Below are 20952 nucleotides of genomic sequence, written 5' to 3'. Positions count from 1 at the left end.
TGGCCTGCTGAGGTGGGGGGGGGAGGTGGCGCTCCCATGTTGAGCCCCACCGTGCGGGGCTGGCGCCATCGCTCGACCCCCCCCCCCCCAACATCCCTCTGCACTAGGGTGACTAGATAGAAAGTGTGAAAAATCAGGACAGGGGATGGGGGTAATCGATGCCTATATCACAAAAAGCCCCAAATATCGGGACTGTCCCTATAAAATCAGGACATCTGGTCACCCTAGCACCCATCTGCGGGGTGGTCACATGCCCCCCCTTTAAATTGTGCCCCCGCTATCAACAATTACGGGTCACCTCTGATTGTGGGGCGGAAAATGACAAAAGCCAGTAGGGGGCGCAAATACGCCGGCTCGTCCCAGGCGCTAAAATGCCAAGTTCTGGCTCTGCCCGCAGCGACCGGGGGGCTGCGCCGGGGGCTGCCCGGCCCCAGAGCGAGACCCAGCCCTGCCCCACTCAGGCAAAGTGGGGAGGAGACAGCCGGGCCCAGAGGGGGGAAGGGCCAGGCCGGGCTGTGGGTCCTGGACCAATTCCTGACCATTACCTAGCGGGGGGGCTGCAGCAGCCATCCCCGTGGGCTCCGGCCGCGGGCTCTGGGGCGCCCCCCCCCACGGCAGCGCAGGGCACCGCTCGCAGCCTGGCTCCAGCGCAGAGCTGTCGGGGTCGCAGGATCGAGCCCTGCTCCCGCGGAGGTTCCCGGGTAGGGGGCTGCAGGACCCCCCGGGAGCGGCGGTGCCGGGGCTGCCCGGGGCAGTGGGGCTCGCCCGGGGAGCGGCCGGGGCTCTGCGGCTTTAAGAGGCAGTGCCCTGGCGCTGGCAGGGGGTGGGGCTCCCGGCAACGGAACTGAAGCCGCCGCAGACTAAGGGCTCGTCCCCGCCAGCGCACCTCCACCTGCGGGGCTGCCGAGCGACACCGGCCCGGCTTTGCGGGGCGAGCAGCCTGCCCCCGAGCGCCGCCCCCGCGGCCCGGCCTCGCCCGGCCCCTCGCCCGGCCGCAAGCGGGCTCCAGCAAGTGACACCGGCCGGCCCCGCTCTCCGCCCGCAGCGCACAAAGCCACGGGCCAGCGGCGTCTGCTGCGGAGGCTCCGCGGGGCTGGGGGCGAAGATGGCGGTGCAGGGGGGGTGAGCGCTCCCCGGTAGCCAGCGCTCCCCTTCCCCCACGGCGCAGGAGCCGCTGGCGCGGACTCCCGGGCGAGCCAACATGGGGTTCCTGCACCAGCTGCATCTCCTGCTCTGGAAGAACGTGACTCTCAAGCGCAGGAGCCCGGTAAGTCTGCGCGCTATTTCCGTGGCGCTGAAGATCGCCGTGGACTGGAGGCTGCCGGCTGGGCTGGGCTGGGCGGCCGGCTCTTCGGGGGAGGGAGGTTAAAGGGCAGATCCTTGGAAATCTGCCGCTGTTTTGCCTCTCTTTGTGATGGGGGCGGAAAGCGCTGGCTGGCCTGGGAAAGGAGAGACCGGAGGGGGAGCTGCCTGGTGTCAGCGAGGCCCCCGCTACTCGCCGATGGAAGCTGTAGCTTGTCCCTGGCTACCAGCAGCGGTGCAACAGGACTCAGGCCTCTGCATTCCCTGCCGTGCCTGGAGATCCTGGGCTGGAAAATTCTCTCCCTCCCCCCAAATCAGCCTCACAGCCCAGAGGCCGGGAGACCTCACTCCCTGCATGCAGTGAGATGGCAGCTGAGGATCTGCCATGTCTATTTAATGAGCTGGGGGGTCACTTCAGAGCCCCCCTCCCTGGGTCTGCAGGCGGCTTGTGTTTTTATTTCTCTTTCGCCTTTGAGCATGAGACAGCCCCCCAGGTGTGGGTCTAGGAAGATGCGATATCCCAGGCTCTGTGAGGTGAATAATGGATGGGCTTTGGATGCAGAAATCTGGTGCTGGCTCTGTGATGGGTGCACGCAGTGTGCTTATAAACCCAAGAGAGGCCGCTCCGAGTCCGTTGTGTGTGTTACTGTGTGCTGTGTACAGAGCCAGGCATCCTCGAACACTCCTGTGTGCAGCAGCAACAATTGGGCCCCTTACCTGTGCAGCCTCACTGTGAGGTAGGGTCACCTGGGTTACCCAGGGGCTGCTCCAGTAAGGGGCACCATATGCTGGTGCCGGTTCAGAACATCTGGGATGGATTCATGTTGTCGCCAAGATCTACAGCTTTGTCATCCTCTCCCCCCCCGTCCCCTGCTCCCCGAAAGCGACTAAAATCCCAGGTTTGCCATGCTTCTGTCCAGCTCCATTTTGATTATCCCTGTGGATGTGGCTGTTATGGGAGCACTATCACAAGCCATTTGTAGCGGTGTGCTATAAATAGGTTTCCAAATCATATGTGGGTCAGCTGCATCTTTCCCCATTTGTTAATCTGGAGAGAGCTTTCCTGCTTTTGGGTGCTCAGGAAGCAATGCTGCAGGCTGAGAGGGATTTAAAGTATATAGAGGATATACCCCTCCCCCCCACACACACCTGTCCCCCTCCCTGATCCCAAGGGCTGTATCAGATCTCTAAAAGGAGAATCAATTTGGTATCTAAGTATGAGGGGTCAGAGAAGAGGCACAAGAATGATTAGAGGATTAAGAAACCCACCTTATAGCGATAGGCTCAAGGAGCTCCATCTATTTAGCTTAACAAAGAGAAGGTTAAGGGGTGACTTTGATTACAGGCTGTACGTACCTACATGGGGAACAAATATTTAATACTGAGCTCTTCAATCTACCAGAGAAAGGTGTAACACATTCTAATGTCTGCAAGTTGAAGCTAGACAAATTCAGACTGGAAATGAGATGTAAATTTTTAATGATGAGAGTAATTACCCATTGGAACACTTTACCCCGGGGCCGTGGTGGATTCTCCATCACTGACAATTTTAAAATCAAGAGTGGTTAGAAAAAACATCCAATGGGCTCTAGGAATTATTGCGTGGCCTGTGTGGTACAGGAGGTCAGACTAGATGATCACAATGGTCCCTTCTGGCCTTGGAATCAGTGAAGCTATAATGATTCTTACTTACATTTAACTCCTTCCCTTCCCCCACCCACTTCGCTCTGATTCATTGTTAAGAAATTCCAAGGCTGACGAGTGCGTTTCATCGGCCGCACAGAGCTCTTGTCGTGCCATGGGCATTGATTAAAGAAGAATTATGCGCATAGTAATTAATGCAGAATGCGCTTGCGGGTTCCTAAGCAGAGGAAGTTTCTTCCTTGGTTGTTTGGCTACAATCCTGGGGTTTCGTTGGGTGACGGGCGAGTGAAGCAGGGTTGGGGGAAATAGCCCTTCCCAGGCGAATGGTGGAAGCCCTCTCCTTGGATGCATTTGAAAGCACAGTGGACAAAGCATCGGGAACAGGCAATGCTTCCCTGGCAGGATTGGGAGGGTGGCAGGTGACATGGTCTAATTAGCCTCTGATTTGAGGGTTAGCAAGCAACAGCTTCAGAAATGTTGGGCTGGTTCTCCCCCCCCCCCCCCCCCCCCCCCCATAATATAGATCCTGCAACTGTTGCTCACATCAGCAGCCCTTAGCCCCATTGAGGTAATGGGGGAACTCGCATGAGTGAGTGCTTGCAGCATTGGGCCTTATATCATCCTGGTATCTGGAGTGTCTATGGCTCGGATCGTCCAGCTGGGACTTGCTCGTGGAGGGGAAAGATCAGGCGAGGCTGGGCAGAATTCTCTCTTTATACTCCAAGCCCTGCTGTCTCCATGCCCACTAGCTTTATCCTGAGGTACCAGTGCTGAGTCATCCTGTTGCATTACTAAGCAGCGCTGGCCAGTCATGCTAAGGAGCCAAGCCTTGTGCTGTGGGTTCCTGCCCCTAAGGAAAGGGGCATGGGAACCTCACGCTGAAGGGTTTGGAGGGCGAAGGGCGGAGCTGGTAAATGCTCAGGGCAGTTTGGCTTTTTCAGGTCTGACACGTGCCCTGGGCATTCTCCTCCCCAAGAGTGACACGCGACAAACCCAAATGGCTCCTGAACCGCACTGGCCACAGAAGCCCTGTGATTAGTTCCTCCACAGCTGGGCAGTCGCCGAGGGCAGAAGGACAGTGCGGGGTGTCTTCTCCTGGCACTGGGGCTGCCCTGCTCTCTGGAGCAGGGAGTGTGGTGGATCCAGCTGCTATGAGAACGCAGAGCCCCCCAGTTCAGGGGTGTGGCAGCACCACCTGGCTCGAAGTGGTTTCCATCATATACAGGGTTTGCAGTTTTAATGGCTCCCAGCACCCACACCGTGCAAATTGTTCCAAGCCACTGCCCCCCATAGCACAGCACTGTGTGTGGGCTAAATACCTAGCTAGATGCGCCTCGGGGCAATGCGGGGGTGGGGGGGGGGCTTCTCGGTTGCCAAAGGAGGGTCACTAAGCTGCCCAGGTGAGCTGTACTGGCACGATGCGCCTTGGGGCAGTGACGTGCTGCCAGGCGGATGCGTGCCAAGCTAGAGTCTGCCCCCCTCCTGCTGGGCAGCGCCCTAATCCACTGACCCTGGCGAGGGTCCTGAGGAGCAGGGTGTTCAGCACAAGGCTGGCAGGGGCTGACCAGGAAGAGGCACCTCCCTGCCCACCCAAAGAACGTGTGTGTGAACCTAGCAAGCAGTGGCCCAGACGGCAGCATGGCATGCACTGCCCAGGAGCGCACCCGCTCTCCGGGGGCTTGCAGAGTGTGCATCGGAGCAGCCACCCAAGCAGGTGCTGTGGGAGCCAGAGATCTACTGGGCAGCAGTATCCGTGTGCAGGGCGCCCCCTAGGCCCTGTCTCTGTGCAGCCTGTTTGGTTGGTGCATGGCACCTCGTGAGCACCTCTCCTGCCACCCCTCACTCCTGCTGCGGGCTGGGCACCGCTCGCCCCTGGTGCGCACCTGGCTGTGACCTGTGTGCTCTGTGCCCGAGGCATCGCTGCTCATGCTCCTTGCCTTGCGTAACTGGACACACTTCCTCTCTGCACCAGTGTAATCTCTGTATTAGCTGGTACCTCACCCTAGGGCTGGGCCGAGTGGGTGGGTCAGGTGCCAAGGTAGAGCGGACCAGGCTGGTCACAGCAGCCCTTCTCTGCTCCTCCTGTTTGCTAAATAGAACAGCAAGTCTGCCTGACCAGGCAAAAACTGAAACTGTGCCCTGCCAGGTAAAAATACACGTCTGAGTTGGGTTTCAGTCTCCTGGCTGTGCCCCTGATGTGGGCCAGGGGGCAGCTGGATAAGTGTAACTTCCCTCCTCCCCACAGTAGGGCTGTCTCTCCTGTTTCCAGCTGTGGCAACCGCTGCTGTCCCGCATGCTCCTGGCTGTGTGGGGCTGGGTACAAGGCTCCCAGCAGCCCACTCTGATCAGCACCTGGACTGGTCGTAGTGCCTGGGGGTGCTGCTTTTACCCTGCGACTGCCACTAAGCTCTGATCTCCCTGCCAAGAGCGTCTTGCAGACACGCTCTCCTGTCCGGGGTTCGTGGCGCTTGGGTTGCTCTGCAGCCCTCGGGAGAGCTGGCTGCCCTGCAGCGTCCCCTACAAGCCGTAGTAATGTGTGTGTGTGTGTGTGTGTGTGTGTGCGCCACTAATGACTGGTGAAGAGAGGACACCGAGGAGGAGCTGGATGAGATGGGGTGGGGGGATCGGCTGCGGCCTTCGCAATGTGGTCAGTGAGAAAAAACAGGCGATATCTCTGCCTTCTTCCAACCTTCCTGGAATCGTGGGCTAGATGGTCTTTCACTTGCAGAAGTGCAGGAATGTGGCGGGTGGAAAAACCTAGCGGATCAAACATTGGCCTGGAAGTCAGAAGAGCTGGGTTGTATTCCTGTCCGCCACTGACTTTCTTGGTGGCCTTGGGCAAGTCGCTTCCCAGCTCTGTGTCTCAGTTTCCCCTCCCACTCTCTCTTGTGTATCTAGATTGTAAGCGTCTCTGACGGGGACTGCCTCGTGTGTCTGTACAGCACCTGGCACAATGGAGCCCTGAGCTCAGTTGGGGTCTGAATGTTGCTGTAATACAAATGATCAGCTGTGAACAGTGTCTTGTGTTGAAGTTGGAGGCTGTTTTTCCAAAGGGACTGAGCATCTGCATTCCCCAGCCACCTTGAGGGCATTGGTGGGTGCTCGGAACATCTGCAAATCAGGCTGCTCGTCATTTGGTTCCCTCTGGAGAGGTCAGCTGGGGCGGGTGGCCCTGGGTTACCGCACTGCACCACCAGGGAATGGGCTGCCTTGCCCGGCGGGTGAGGCTAGGTTTGGAGCCGAGTGAGCGGAGCAGCCGGAGAGTTGTACATGAGCATGACGATGAGCCGATCCCAGTTCTGCGGTGACGCAGCAAGTAAGGGCAGGGTGGCGTCTCCGCTGTCACTGAGCAAACATTAGATGGGCGCTGTGGGATGTCACTAACGCTTCACTAGTCGCTTTCTGCATCCCTCTTCCCTTCCTTGCTCTCTGTTACCAAGACGCTTGCTCCTCCTTCGCCAGCCCCATCCTCCTGCCCGATTCGCTCGGCAAGGGCCTAAGCCGGCATTGCTGCCGTCAGCTGCGGCATTGGGATGTGACGCCGCTCGCATAAGGATCAGGCAGCAGGAGGAAGGGGGCTGCCTGGGAAAAGAAGAGGTGGGATGCAGCAGTGACTTGGCAGGGAAAGCACGAGAGTCTTGTGGCATTTTGTTAAAGGGCAATTGTAGGACTTTCCCTTTTGTGCCCTGTAGGGCGCGTGTCAAAGGGGTGGGGGCTGACATTAGACATTCCGGTCTTGTCTACCCTGGAAGAGTCTGTAGCTGACTGGAGATCCAGCCGAAGCATGCCCTGTCAACAGAACTACACTGAGATGCAGTTAAGATAGAGAGTACGTCTCAGGAAGTTCAAGGTCTATAATTACAACATCTAATGTTCAAAACCAAGCATTTAAACCCAGGGTATTCAGAGTTAAGGTTTCACTTCACTCCAGACGTGTGAAGGTAAGAAATGCACAGTGAAGGCACCCAAACAATCATAACTCTACCCTGTAACTCTACACCACGCTATGGCTAAGGGATTCGAGTATTTGGAGTCCCAGATTAGATTGCATTGACTTTTTTCTTTAAACAAACATTTTTTTCATATTTTCTTCCTCCTCATTGCATCACTGCAGGGCAGAGTTAAGGTTGTTTGCATGCCTTTGCTGTGCATTTCTTACCTTTAACATGTTTGGATTTACGTATAACCTGAACCCTGAATTTCCTGGGTTTTTGTAATGCCTGGTTTGGGGAGAATTACAAGCTTGCCGGAGTTCCTTCTAAAGCCCCAGGCAAGCCATTCTGGCGGAGAGTAAATGCTGTGTGTTTGGGGAAGATGTGTTGGGTTTTTCATCCAGAACAGAGCCATTGAATCATGGCTTTCAGTGCACAGCAGAACTCAAGCTAAACTCCAGTGTAATGCCATGAGAGCTGCCAAGGAAGTGCAACCCCGAGTAGGGAGACGATTTTTGTTCAGACGACTTGAGGTTCTTCTTTAACTCAACCCTTGTGTGCATGTGCGTGCGGGGGGGGGAGATACTGGTTCTGTGAAGGATTATCCCCTCCTGCTGCTCAGCCCAGGGCAGAGCCCCCACGCCACGTCCAGAGTCCCGTTCCTCCTGATCCTCCGACTGGGAAGGCCAGACTGTATGTGCAGCATGTTTCTTAAAGTTTTAAAAAAAGAGGGACAAGCTGGGGAAGGGGAGGTGGGAGAGGGCTTCATTTGCTAAAACCACCCCCACAGATTGTCCACGCCTCCTCTATCCACCGTCAAGGTGCAGAAATGGCCCCAGGTCCTTGCCAGATCCTCTCTCTGAGCTCTGTGCAGGATCGGGGCCCCAGCCGGGAGCCTCCAGCGAGAGACAGCCCTGGCTGCTGAATGGAGGTGCTGGAGCCGTGACCATACTCCTAAGGGGGTCTCTGAAGGATCAGGTTTACCTCTATGGACACTAGCTCTGGGCTTTAAGAGTCCCTGGTGTTCTTTGACCCTTTGCAGTATAATGTACTCATCCCTCGGAGGGGGTGCGGTGATTCAAATAGGGTGTCACCTAACACACCTTCTAGCCAAATGAGGTTTACTTTTTTGCCGGGATGAGCCAATCCAGACTCCTGGGCTGCTCTCTACATAATGTACCCAGTCTCTGGGAGCAAGGCAGCCCACACCTGTTGTGGATTAGCACCGCAATGCCCGTTACATAACACAGGGCTAAACACTTTCATTTGGTGACGCCGCTCACCTGGACTGAGGCCTCTGGGGGCGGCTGGTTTTATTCCCTGTCTCTGTTCCACCTCCCTGTTCAGCCAGCAGCAGCCTCACCTTCTGTGTCTCTGGCTACAGAGCAGCAGGCAGGGTGGGGAGACAGACCTGGGTCCACTCCGCTGTAGCTAGCGGGGTGGTGGCTTGGGTTAGCTACCCAAGAGTGCACGTAGGGTGACCAGATGTCCCGATTTTTGGGTCTTTTTCTTATACAGGCTCCTATTACCCCCCCCCCCCCCCCGCCCGTGTCCTGATTTTTCACACTTGCTGTCTGGTCACCCTAAGTGCACCTGGGGGGTTGGGCGGGTTTGAGCTCAGCCCGAGCGACTGCCCCTACCGCTGCGGCCTTGCTGGTATTTTGAGTGCACCAGCTCAAACAGAGCTAACGCTGGGGAGCAGCCCCCCAGCTGTCATGTACTCCTCATCTTAATGTCGCCGTTGAGGTCCTGAAAAGCTGCTTCTCCGCAGCGCCTGCCGTCTGGAGTGGCCTTCCTGGCCACCGTCAGGTGGGACTCTGGGCAAAGATGCTCAAACGTAGGTGCCTAAAGTTAAGCATACTTGGGTGCCTACGGTGCTGAGCGCCCTTGGTTCCAATTGGCTTCCTTGGAGACATGGATGGTTGGCATCCTTGCAAATCAGGCCGTTTCTCTGGGTGCCTAGATAAAGGTGCCCAGGTCTGATTATCGTGGCCTGTACCTCTGTGCCTCTGGTTCCCCATCTGTAACATGGGGATGATGACCGTGACCTGCTTCCCAGGGAGCTTGGCTTTCCTTCGCTGGCGAGTCTTTCATTTTTTTGGTGGAAGGCACCCAGATGCTACGGTGAAGGGCATCCTATGAAACCTCCAGATCGATAGCTAGAGGGGCAGCGGGTTTCTGTCAGTGACCCAGGGAAGTCCTGCCTTTTTTCCAGTTTGTGGGGTAGATCGGGATAACCTGCGGCTCTGGCTCTCTGTAACTCTGCAGGGATGGTGCTGCCCAGTGATGCTAATCGGCTCTGGGGGTTTGGCGGGACCCTCTACTGCAGAGCTGAGGTTCCTGCGGGAGGAACGCTGTAGTCAGTGCGTCCCAAGAGAGCACCGGTCTGCGGTTGAGACAGCAGGCTTGGGTGTACTAACTGCTCTCCGGTTCACGTCTCGGCCGGAGACACGTTCCTCTCCCTGAATGACTCGTCGTGTCTGATTCGTGAGGGTTTGCGGACGCGGGGTGCTGCTCCGGCACAGGAGGCCCGCTCTTGCTGGTAAGGCTGCGTTGGTGTATGAGCCAGGTTGAGCTCTCAGTTATGTCACCTTGAGCAAACAAGGATCCTTCCCATTTCCTGCTAGGCTTGTGCCAACATCTACGGACCTGCCAGGTTGTCTCTGGGCACCTCTGACTCTTCCCCTCTCTCGCTTGCTATGTTCTCTGCCCTCTTTGGCTCGATCGCCCACTTCGCTACTACAGAGATGACCGAGCCGTGACTGGTGGGCGCCCTCACAGCAGCCCGATGTACTTGGTATTTCCTGGTGCTCTATAGACTGCCTGTTTGTAATGGCAGCCTGGGAGCTGAGGATGCGGGGCGAGGGGAGGGCAAAGCAGGCTGGTGCAGCAATGAAAGGGTTAACAAAAACTTGGCTCCCTTTGGCACATACATTTTTGTGGCATTGACTTTGCAATCTAAAACAAACCGGGGGAGGTGGGGGACTTGCAGGGGGGCGATGGCTGCCATGCAAGGCTCTCAAACACACTGTTCCTGGTGGCAAATGTATCCTGTTAAGAGGACATCTCGGAAATTGTATTTCCATTTTGTGCCTGCCGTAGTTACAAGTAGTTTCTGTGATGTGTCCCTGGAAGCAGCAGGCAAACATTGACCTTTATTTCCCCCCGCCCCGTCTGTTGACTTTTTGCATCCGACAGCACTCTGGCCAGTACTTTCCAAAGGGCTGAGTGCACAGAATCAGGTTTTCCAGAGAACTGTGGGCATTGGGGCATCCCTCCTAGGCACCAAGAGAAGGGGCTAGGCTGGCTCTGAGTGCGCACTAAGCACCTGAAAATCTGGCCCTGAGCAATCTTGAAAATGCCCACGGCCCGAGGCATGTCGATTTGTCACGGTTTCTGTGAAGTAGTTGGTCTGTCAGTGTCTCCCTTGCTGAAAAGTCCCTTCTGAACATAAAGGGGAGCAGAAAACCCTTTATCTGGCTAGTTTGTGGGACAGGAACGCAAGAGCGAAAGAATCGGGAGAAACTGTTTGAAGGCAGCTCTGCTGGAAATGGGAACTTCTAAAAATGTCAATTTAAAAAAAAAAAGTTGCGTCTGTGCCTTTTAAATACCTAATCATGTTGCAAGATCAAAATACTTTGCAGCCTCTGTGATGAAGTGGGAATTAATTCTGTAATATGTTTGAGTTCTGTTTTGTGCCTCAGTTTCCCCGATGTGCTGCCTTGTTCCCCGGTGAGTGGAAAGGAACAATTTGCTCTCCGGGCAGGCTGAGACACGTAGGTGTGGGTGCGCCTAGCTGTCTGGGCCTTAGTCTCCATGTCCAGGGAGCAACTGAGAAGACAACGGCAAATCCAATTGCCAGGACATTGGCACCTAGCAACCCATGGCCAAGATGGATGTGGATCTCCCTGCCTCTGCCTAATGAAGCTGAACAACGATCCCCCAGCTTGAGATCAAAGCACTGGGGGGTTATGAGGTGTGAGGTGGAAGAAGCCGGACTCTCACATGGAGTCTGACCACAGAGGTCAGATGGAGAGAGAGACAGAGCTTGAACCAAGGGGTTTGCTACAGCTTGGCTGTCCTCTGGACTGACCAGCATGGACGATGCTTTAACCTTCATTTCTCTAGACTCCCCTAAGGACTTCCCACGCTACGTTCCAGTTAACGAATAAACCCGGCTGTGCTGACAATGCTGGGCGAGGTGCATCAATCCCCAAAGAGTTGACGAGTCTCCATCGGGTCCTGTCTCTGTTGGACTCGCTGAACGGAGCTCATGGTGGGAAGCAGGGGTGCCGCAGGCCCAGAGGTCCAGTCTAAGGAGGTGGTGAAGCTGAGTGGCATCACCTGAGGCACGTTGTGCCTACGCTAAGAAGACCCTCGAAGAAGAGTGAGGCCCCTAGGGGATCTGGCACAAGGAAAGGGGTTCCTCCTGGAGACCCTTCCAAAACTGGGGCCATCGCACCAATCCTGGGGATCGGTGACAGCCTCCAACCAGTTCAAGTCAGAAAACTTATTCCTGAAGGTGGCTGGAAGTGGGACTCTTCCAGTTTGCAAGGTCCCTTCCCATCGGCAATAAGTCCCTTCCTGAGCAGTGCACAGGGGGTTTGGTATCTTGTCTCAGAGGATGGGGCTAGTAGAATTGACGTGCTTCAAGTTGAGTCAAACTAATCAACTTTGTGTGAGCCCCCCCTACTGGCTGACAGGCGCACATGCAGGTCTAGGGGAAACAGCCTGGCACTGCTGGGTTACTCGGAAAATGCTTCCGGTAACGGAGCAGCCTGCCTGGATGGGCTCAGTCAGTGAATTCCTGACCAGCGTACCAGGACTGGTCCACAGGAAGCTCCTTTTGATAGCAGGGTAAGTGGTGGTGGCGTTTGGAGGTGGTCAAAATGTTTTCGATGGAACAGCTTTCTGTCCTAAATTGCAGTTTTGGGAAAACCTAAAGATTTTGTGGGAATTCATCCGTTTCTGTCAAAACTTGCATCAGAAAAATGTCTCCATCAGGTAAAAATGTATCACTTTGATAAATTTAACTTGATTGATTTGATTCTTTTTTTTACTTAAAATGGCTTAACCTAGTTTCATATTGTGTATATATAAAATACGGACTTAGTAAGATTTCATTTTGATAACGTCCGAACAGAATACGAAATCTGACTCAAAATGGTTTGGCATTCTTGAGCTGCAGGAAATGTGGCAATCTTGGCTTTTGGTTCCAAATCGGAACGAAAACAAATTTCGAGATGTTGGAATTTCCCGGGGAATCGAAACTCCGTTTCCCAACCGCTCTGTCCCCTGGCAAGGGTGGGGGAGAGCTCCTATGTGGTCACTCAGAGGCTAGCAACAGCAGTAGGCAATGAAGGTGGCTGGGTGGGGGAGGAGCTGCCTGGGCGTGCCACTGGACTTCCTGGTCTGCTCTGTGCAGCAAATCAGGTGTTTCATTCTGCTTCACTACAGCCAGGCTCGGCTCCTGCTGCCGGGGACTCAGGACACCTGGGTTCTATTTCCGGCTCTGCCACTGACCTCCTGTGGGAAATTCACGCCCCCCTCTCTGTGCCTTGGTGTCCCCTCCCAGCCTGTGTCTTGTCTAGGGGCAGACACCCCCTGTCGCTCTCTGTACAGCACCTAGCGCTGTGGGGCCTCTTGGTGTGAATCCTAACACTGGAGCCAGTGGGACTGGAGGCCTTGGCTTCAGAGTGGCAGGATTGGGCCCTAAAAGCAGTTCTGCTGCCGGTAGCTTTTTGGTCACGAAGGCAGGTGGCCGTAACTCCGTTCTCCCTCCTCCTCCCCCCCCCCCCCCGCCGGAACAGTGAGCCGTGGGGTCAGAGCATAAGCTGGTGCGGCGGAGAAGCTCACCCACCAGCTGAGGCGCCTCTCGTGTGTACACAGCGGGTCCGTTTGATCTGTGAGTGGTCTGGTAATTCCTTTCCAACGAGGTCAGCGGGGCAGGTACAGCAGACGAGTGGCTCTCCAGCTCCGGCCTGACCTAGCATTCAGGGCAGTCCGGGATGTCACAGAGCGACTGGAGCCGAAAGTGAGTGGAACGAGGCTGGGAATCCAACATCCCATCTGATGTCAATTCCCTTTTCAAGGCAGCATTATTGCTGGGCCAGCCTGGAACGAGGGTGGGCTGATTATTATTCGTTAGTGCTGAAGTAGCCTTGAGGGGCTGCAGTTGAGGATCAGGGCCCCACTGAGCTTGGTGTTGTCCGAACAAGAAGGAAGACAGATCCTAGCTTAGAAAATTCCCACTCTAGGTACAAAATAGCGTCAGCTCAGGCTCCACAGCCATTTGTGACTGACCCATGGCAGGAGCAGCCCGAAGCCTTGGGGACCCTTGCGTGAGGTCACAGTAACAATACGTGACATGCGTGTCTCCCTTTCGGAGGGCGGTGTGAACTCCTTCGACCTGGCACACGCCCTGGGAGGAAGGGATTGGGGGTAGGATGGGGGAAACTGAGGCACGGAGATGAAGCAGCTTCCTTCAGGCCACAGTGCAGAGTTGTGGTGAGGGTCAGGAGTCCCGTGCTTGTTCTGCTCTAGGTCTGGCCCTTCTGAAGCGCTGAGGGGGACAGCTGCTTAGCCCTCCCGAGCGCTCTCTGTAATGCCCCATCTCTCTCAGGGGAGCGCGCAGGATGTGATTCCTTCCCCCAGCAGCCTGTGGCCGTCAAGTGGGGACTGGATTTGAAGAGCCTCTGTTGTTGCACCCCCCAGGAGAGCTCTTCCTGCTCCCTGAGATGCGCTCACTCTTGCCGTTGGCCACCTGACTGGGCGATGATGTCGCTCTATTGTTTGCCCCCCACCCCAGCAGTCGGGGAAATGGACCGTAGGTGCTGGAACTAGGGGGGCTGGGGAGCTGCCGCACCCCCTGGCTGAAGTGGTTTCCATCACATACAGGGTTTCCAGTTTGGTTCAATGGCTGTCAGGTGTCCCCCCCCCCCCCCCCCCCCACTGTACAAAAGGTTCCAGTGCCCCTGGAATGGCCCTAGGGTTGCTGCGGGCTGCGGTTCAGGTGCCTGTCAGTCTGGCCTCTCCAAGCCTGCTCTGGTGCAGGGCTGCTCCTGGGCTGCGCTGAAGTGCCAGCATGTTTAGATTTCCAGGGAAATGCTCCTTTCAAGATGGCGCAGGGGGCCTGGGAGTTTCCTCCTGCTTCCCTTCGATCCAGGCCCTCTGACACCTCCATCAACCTCCCAGCAAAGGCAGACTAGGTGGGACTCCCTCGGCCCTGGCCCCTTCCTGCCCAGAGCGGTGGGGAGCGGCGCGCTGGCTCCTGGCTGAGTGCCGGAGCTGGGCCTGGCCATGCTGGCTGGGCTAGCAGAGCAGTTCTTTGCCCCATCCCCAGAGCACTGCTCATTGGCTAGGGAAGGGAGTTGGGGGGAGGGGATTATTAATGCATTGCATTACAGTAGCACTGAGGCGTCGTGGCCAAGGCCCGCACAGTGCTAGGCGCTGCACCGACATGGACCAGGGGTCGTTGATCTTGGTCAGTAAATATTGATTTTCACACAGTTGAAATCCTTAAGTTCTGAGATGGAATCCGAGGCCCAGAGGGGGCAAGTGACTTGCCCAAGGCCACCCAGCAAGTCAGTGGCAGAGGCTGGGAATGGAACCCAGGAGTCCTGCTCTAAGCACAAGGCCTCTGGCCCGTAAGGGAATGAGTCCCACTCCCATCACAGTGTCATGGAACTGGAAGGCCACCCCTCGTCTCTCCTTCTCTCCTCCTTCCAGTGTTTCTCTTCTCCCCCTGCCCCCATCAGGGAGCATATGTTTTTCCCGTTCCCCTGGCTTCCAGGATTGACACATGCAGTCTCCAAGTGCCCGCGGCCTGCATCCCTCTGCTCTTGCCAGGGGCAGCATTTCCAGTTTAGCGGGTGTGGTGGCCTGGCTTGCCGGGGTGGAGGGGTGGGCGGGCGGGCAGTCAGGCCCTGGGAGGAGGCAGCAGGGGACTGGGCACCCAGGCGGCATGAGTTGGAACTAGTTGGATGGGAGCAGCTGGGTGGGAGAGGAGCGGGCTGATTCCACGCTAACCCCCAGGGGCAGTCGCACAGTTCAAGGGGGTGTAGGGACAGGCTGTGAGCGGGCAATAGAGCTGCCGTGGGATTTGGGTAATGGAATGTACCAGAGCCGGCTCTCCCCAGTCCCTGCTGGCGGCATGAACCTGGGGCTTTTTCAGCAGGCCACACCAAAGAGTATTTAATGGGGCCTCCCTTCCCATGCGGCCATCCCCGGACATCTCCCCTGCTGGGCTGCAGCTGCTTCGGCCCAGTGGGTGATTAAAGTCAAACACAAAGCCCCTAAGCTGGCTGAGGGCTCGGGGTTTAAAGGGGGAAGCTGCTGAGTTCCCGAGCCTCGTCCTCTGGGGGCATCAGAACCGAGCATTGTGTCTCACCTCCTCCCCCCTCCAGCCTGTAGCAAATCAGTCAGGGCCAGGCTGCTGGGTAATGGAAGTGATTGGATGCAAACAGCTGCACCTGGGCAAGGCTGTGGGATTTGCTGGGATGTATGTTGCAGCGTTCGTGCGGCACGTTTCTTTTTCGTGCTGTCGCTGCATGTTAAGCCAGGAGAGTCCACGCGGTACAATGGTCACACGTGGCGCCCAGCCTGCAGGCACCTGCCTCTCGGTGCAGTCCCGCGTGCGCGTGCAGCTGGGAGGGGAGTGCAGCCTGCAGCCAAGGTGTCCAGAACGTGACCCTTTCAGCTCACCGGCGTGGGGAGGAGGGTGCTGTATAGTCTGGACAGTGGGGCCCCTTCCTCTTGCTGTCTGCCGCGGGGATGAGGCTTACATTTTCTGCGGGCTGCCCAGGAACAGGCCAGTGGGGTGTGAAGACCGCTGCCCCTCGTGCCTGCAAGCTTTGCCTCCTCGTTTCTGTGTCCGACTGTCTCGTGGCTTATTAGATTGTCGGCATGTTGAGGGCAGGGATTCTCTGCTCTGGCTATACAGCGCCTAGCACAATAGGGTCCTGGTCCAGGACAGAGGCTGCCAGGTGCTATTGCAATACAAACAACGGAGAATGCTAATCTGTCCCCAGCCCCCCATCTCTGGAAGGTGGTGGGTGTCTGGTAGGGCGGGAAGAGAAGAGGGGGGAGAGATGGGTTGATCTTTGTGCTGTTCAGCTTCTAAGTAACCTCCCCTTTAAAAAAAAAATAAAAAAAAATGGAAGGACCCTCTCCATCTTCCCCAAACCTTATTCTCATGTATTGTGGTAGGGCCCAGTTGTGTTAGGCTAGCAGAGAGACAGTTCCCACCCCAGAGAGCTGGCGATCTCAGTAGGGTGACAGTCAGCGGGTGGCTGGGGAGCCCAAGGGACCAGTGAGGACTGGCTGGAGTGTAAGAAGCAGTGATCATACACCTTCCCGCCAGGTCCCAGCTCCTCCCCTCTGTGCAGCAAGCACCACAGCTCACCCCCCAGGCCGGCGGGTGCTGCGAGGAACGGCGATGGGCAGCGGGAAGTGGAAGCCGCCAGCCCTTTCCCAAATGTGTTCGCCACGGTGAGTGCGCAGTGGTGCCGACCCCTGCGATGTTATGGCAAATCTCCAGCTATTTGGTGGGGGGTTTTTGCCTTAAAACCCCAGCTGCTGGAGTCATGTGAATATGGACAAAAATTTTAAATTGATTTCTAGCCCTTATGGTTGTGAAGAAAAGCTGGAAAATGGGGCTTCTAAGGGCTCAACATCCAGAAGGTGAAGAAATAGAACCTGCCATGTGGGTTTTAAGCCACGCTTCTGATTTTGGGGAGCAGACGATCGATTTCGGAATGTTTTGGGGCGACCATGCTCAGTATCCCTGGGGCATGTGGAGGATGGTGGTGCAGGGGTCTCCAGACAGCCGAGGGTTACGGAGCGGCCGGGTACAGCAGTGGAAGCACAAAGGGCAGCACTGCTCTTCGTGCTCCACAGGCATGGCAGGGCCTGCTTGCACCCAGCTCCCTGCTGGGTTCCTTGCAGAGCTGCGGCAGCTGGGATGTAAAGGGGGAGTGGCGGTGGGGAGTGAGTGTAAGTAGCGGAGCATGTAACTTGTGGGTTTGCAAACTGAGTAACTTATGCAGGGGGATATAGCCAGAGAAGCAGCCCCATCCCCCACCCACACTACCCTGTGCCCAACTCCCCTAGGGCAATAGTCCCCCAGGTTAGGGGGCTGCATCTCCTACTGGTTTGGATGGGAGTTGTGCCTCTTTGATGCCCGGGTCCTCGCAGAACAGCAAATGGGTGTCAGGGCACTCTGATTGAGCGGCAGCCCAGAGAACGTCCAGTTCAGTGACACTTGGAATTACAAATAATGATTAGTAGAAGACTCGTGGTTTGGTAGCACCTCGGAGCTCCAGTCCTGCCCAGGACCCAATTGTGTTAGGTGCTGTACAAACACAGACCAAGGAGATTGACCCTCCAGCCAAGGCTTCAGGGCACGATGGCAAAGCAGCTCCCAAGGGGGGGAAGGATAGCTCAGTGGTTTGAGCATTGGCCTGCTAAACCCAGGGTTGTGAGTTCAATCCTTGAGGGGGCCACTTAGGGATCTGGGGCAAAATCAGTACTTGGTCCTGCTAGTGAAGGCAGGGGGCTGGACTCGATGACCTTTCAAGGTCCCTTCCAGTTCTAGGAGATAGGATATCTCCATTAATTTTTTTTAGTTTTTATTTTTTTTTAGGGGGATGGGAGAGTGTAAGCAAATCTAGCCGGGCTGTTAGCTGGCACCTAGGCAGGTGCGAAGGTGCCATAGATCCACTGGGTTATGTCAAGAGGAGGTGGGGTGGGGTGGGTGGATAAACCTGCAGCCTCTGTATGTTGGTTTCCTGACAGCCTCCATGATCTAAATCCAAAGGGTTTGGGGCTGTAGAGCAAAGACTGGGCTAACCTGGCTTCCTGGGGCTTGCTGCGCTCACCCCCCGTTGCCGAGGTGCTAATACGAGGGATGACTTCATGGCGATGAGGTGTCCTGCAGTAACTTGAGAATCTAATCCACAGCCCTCCAGAGCTGGGTTGTGGGTCACTGCCCTGCAGGTGGGTGTGTGGGGTGCCAGGAGACACTGGGTCTGGCCACCAGCAGGGTGTAGACAGGAATCTAAAGATGGGAGCATTTGGTGCAAATTCTTGAGTTGGCTGGTTTCCATTGACTTACTCATGACTTTCTAACACCCTCCCCCATCATTTGGGTTCTCCAGGCGTAGCCTGCTCGTGGCACCTTTCCTGGGGGCAGAGGCGGTGGAAGGCGGGTCTCCTGGTCCGAAGTGTGGGTTGACAGGTCTTCTTGGACACAGGCTGTAGTCAGTTGGGGGCCTGGGCAAGCCTGGTGACTGGTCCCCTGCCTTGTCACTCCTCCCAAAGGTTACACCCACTGCACCCATTGGGAGACAGGTTACATCCACCAGCATCCCAGGCCTGGCAGTCGGGGGAGCGGCTGGGACAGGAGCCAGGAGCAGCTGTGGGTTGAGTTGGTGGCTCCAGGGCACTCTAGGGTTTCGTTGAGGATGGAAGCTGCGAGCGAATGCCAGCGTCTCATTCCCCTCGTGCTGGCCTTGCTCTTGCTGTGCCTGGCTCGGCGCTGCTGGTCCCCGGGGCCGCTCTGCACCGAATGTAACCTGGGGCCGTGTCGCTCCCTTAACTGCGAGTGTGCTCGACTGTTGGCAGTGCCCTGCTGTGCTGCGAAGGGTGCTCCGGTATCCTGTGCAAGCCCCGGGATCCTTCACCCGGAAGAGCGGCTCTGTTAAACTCTGCTGCTCGCAGCTGGGCAGAGGGGCAAATGAGTTCCTCTCGTGTTGGTGCGTGGGCCAGGGCCCTCCGTGGGGGTGTCCTCACTGGCTCTTAGGTTAGGGCATGATCCAAAGCCCATAGCAATGAATGGAAATGCGCCCATTGACATCAGTGGGCACTGCCTCCGGCCCTAGTCCGCAGGGCTGGATGAGAGCCAGTGAGGTGCAGCGGCTAGAACATTGGACTGGGGCTCACGAGGCCTGGCTTCTATTCCCAGTTCTGCCACTGGCCCGCCTGAATGAGTCCCTTCGTTGTGCTGTATCTCAGTTTCCCTATCTGTACAGTGGGGAGAGTGAGACTTTGCCGCTTTGTAAAGTGCGTGGAGATCTAGGGATGAAAAGCTTGAACAGCAGCTAGGGGTGGGTGGTTGGTTGTGCTTGGGCGTGCATATCCTCCTCAAGTCCAGCGCTGGCTCCCTTCGGGGCGGGAAGGTGCGTGCTTTGGGAGGGGGTGGTGAACCAGTTGCCTGTAGCCTGTACTGAAAGGAATAACGGGATCCCCCCTAGTGTTACTGCATCTCACCCCAAGTGTCCCCTGCCCTGCCCTGGGTTTGGGTTCGCTGCTCGTCCCTGCTGTAATAGTGAGTCACTTCCTTGGGCTACCCTAGAGGTGGCTTTTCCAGCCCAGCATCTGGCCCCACCCCCGCTACAGGGCATCTGCCGCCTTTTATTCCCTCCCATAGAAGTGGGCATGTGGCCGTAGTGTGACGAGTGTGTTGGTTCTCAAATTGGAGGGCGCTGCTTCGTTTGCTTTTGATGGACTTGGGGGATCATGGCCCTGCCAATCCCCACGGTTAGCCCTGCTCTGTGTGTAACTCAGCCCAGCAGGGGGACACTGGGAGTTAATGCGCTGCCCTTTCACCTCTTCAGCACTGTCTGGGGGTGTCCGGTGAAATCCTCGGGTGAGCCCCAGCCTCGTCCGGAGGGGTCTGAGAGCTGCAATGTTTGGTTGACCTCTCCTCCAGCATGCGCCCCCGTGGACCGTGTGTCCCTCGAGGGCCCCTGTACCCGTGTGCCGTGCCAGCCCTCTAACTAGTGTGTGCTCTGGGGCAGAGCTGTTCCGTGGGAACCGGGCACTGGTGTTTGGCTGAGATTTCTGCCTAAGGATTTGCCTGCGTGCCGTTTTGTGCCCACTCCTGCCCCAGGACTGGTGAGCATATAATGGAAATTAGCCAGTTGTGCAAACAAAATACACAGACTCCATGTCACTGGTGTCTCCTCCAACAGGAAACTGACCTGCAAGGCCCTGAAACCTGCCACTGCGCAGTAGAGGGGTACCTGTGTTCGTGACAGAGTCCTTTTATCTGCCCCCGCCCCCCGTTCTCCCCAAGGGGGGGGGTCCGTATCCTTCTCATTTAACATGTTTATTGTGTCCTCTGCTTGGGGCCCCTACTGCTGGGCGTGGAGCTGATGGGGGAATCAGCGACAGCCCCTGCTCCAAAGAGCTCTCGCAGAGCCAGCCGCCTCCAGCTGTATTCTCGCCTGTGTCGCTAGGTGGGTTTGTTGCTTGGAAACCATTGTGAAAGGGTAAGGCCAAGGCTGCTGCCTCGAGGGCAGGGGCCCCCACCTGGTGACAGGCGCCACTGCCCCTCCTAGCAGCCTGGCAGCTCCCGCATCACAGCCGGGCACCTGACTCCCAGTCGCCACTTGCCTTGGCAACGCCGGTGCGGTTACCATGGCAATGCAGCAAGGTGAGGCCTCGCCTGTTTTTTGTGTAGTGGAAAGTGAAGGACGGGCTGAGTGAGGAGGAAGCATCCAGCTTAGATCACCGCCCCCGGCACGGGGGTTCAGGGCCCCACCGGCCAGTGACTCTGCTGGCGCCGGGGGGAACCCAGGGGAGGAGGGGAGAGTCCTGGACTCTGTTCTGAGCAGGGATTGTTCCGCACACCCAGCCCTGGCCCAGGGGTCCCCGGACTCTGATGCAGGGAAGCGGCTGGTCAGGGGAGCTGAGGACTGCCGTGCTCCCTGCCTGGGGGGGCTCTGCCCGTCCCACAGCGCGCTCTGAGTGACCAGAGAAGCTGCCAGCCCCGGGGGGGCATTGGGCCAGAACCGTTGACTTTCCATAGAGGCTCCTTCCCTAGGACAACAGAAGGAAAAGCCCCAGGAAAGCATCTGGGCCACCTCCCTGGGGCCAGTGCCGGGGCGAGCCTGGCTTCAGCTCTTCCTGGGGCTCTGACCAGTCGGGATCTCCCCGATTTGTTGCACCCTCAGGTGCCCGGCTCAGGTTGAGTTGCTTTTCGGACCTCCCGCCGTGCGTCCGTGGCCCCAGTGCTGCAGGTTTGTGAGCAGGACGGAGGCCACAGCCGTCCCCGCTCCCCGGCAGGGGCTAG

General features: G+C 56.9%; 1 protein-coding gene across 1 annotated transcript in view; it reads left to right on the top strand.

Annotated features, from left to right (window-relative positions):
• The first annotated feature begins 1201 nt into the window (after nucleotides 1-1201).
• LOC135891441 (ATP-binding cassette sub-family A member 2-like) overlaps nucleotides 1202-20952 on the top strand; it is a 73472-nt gene continuing 53721 nt past the window's right edge. The window contains exon 1 of the mRNA XM_065418996.1: nucleotides 1202-1267. Coding sequence (XP_065275068.1) covers nucleotides 1202-1267 — 66 coding nt within the window. The remainder of the gene's footprint in view (nucleotides 1268-20952) is intronic.

The sequence above is a fragment of the Emys orbicularis genome, chromosome 18, assembly GCF_028017835.1.
Source record: "Emys orbicularis isolate rEmyOrb1 chromosome 18, rEmyOrb1.hap1, whole genome shotgun sequence".
Classification (NCBI taxonomy): domain Eukaryota; kingdom Metazoa; phylum Chordata; order Testudines; family Emydidae; genus Emys; species Emys orbicularis.
This window is presented reverse-complemented; position numbering and strand designations above follow the sequence as displayed.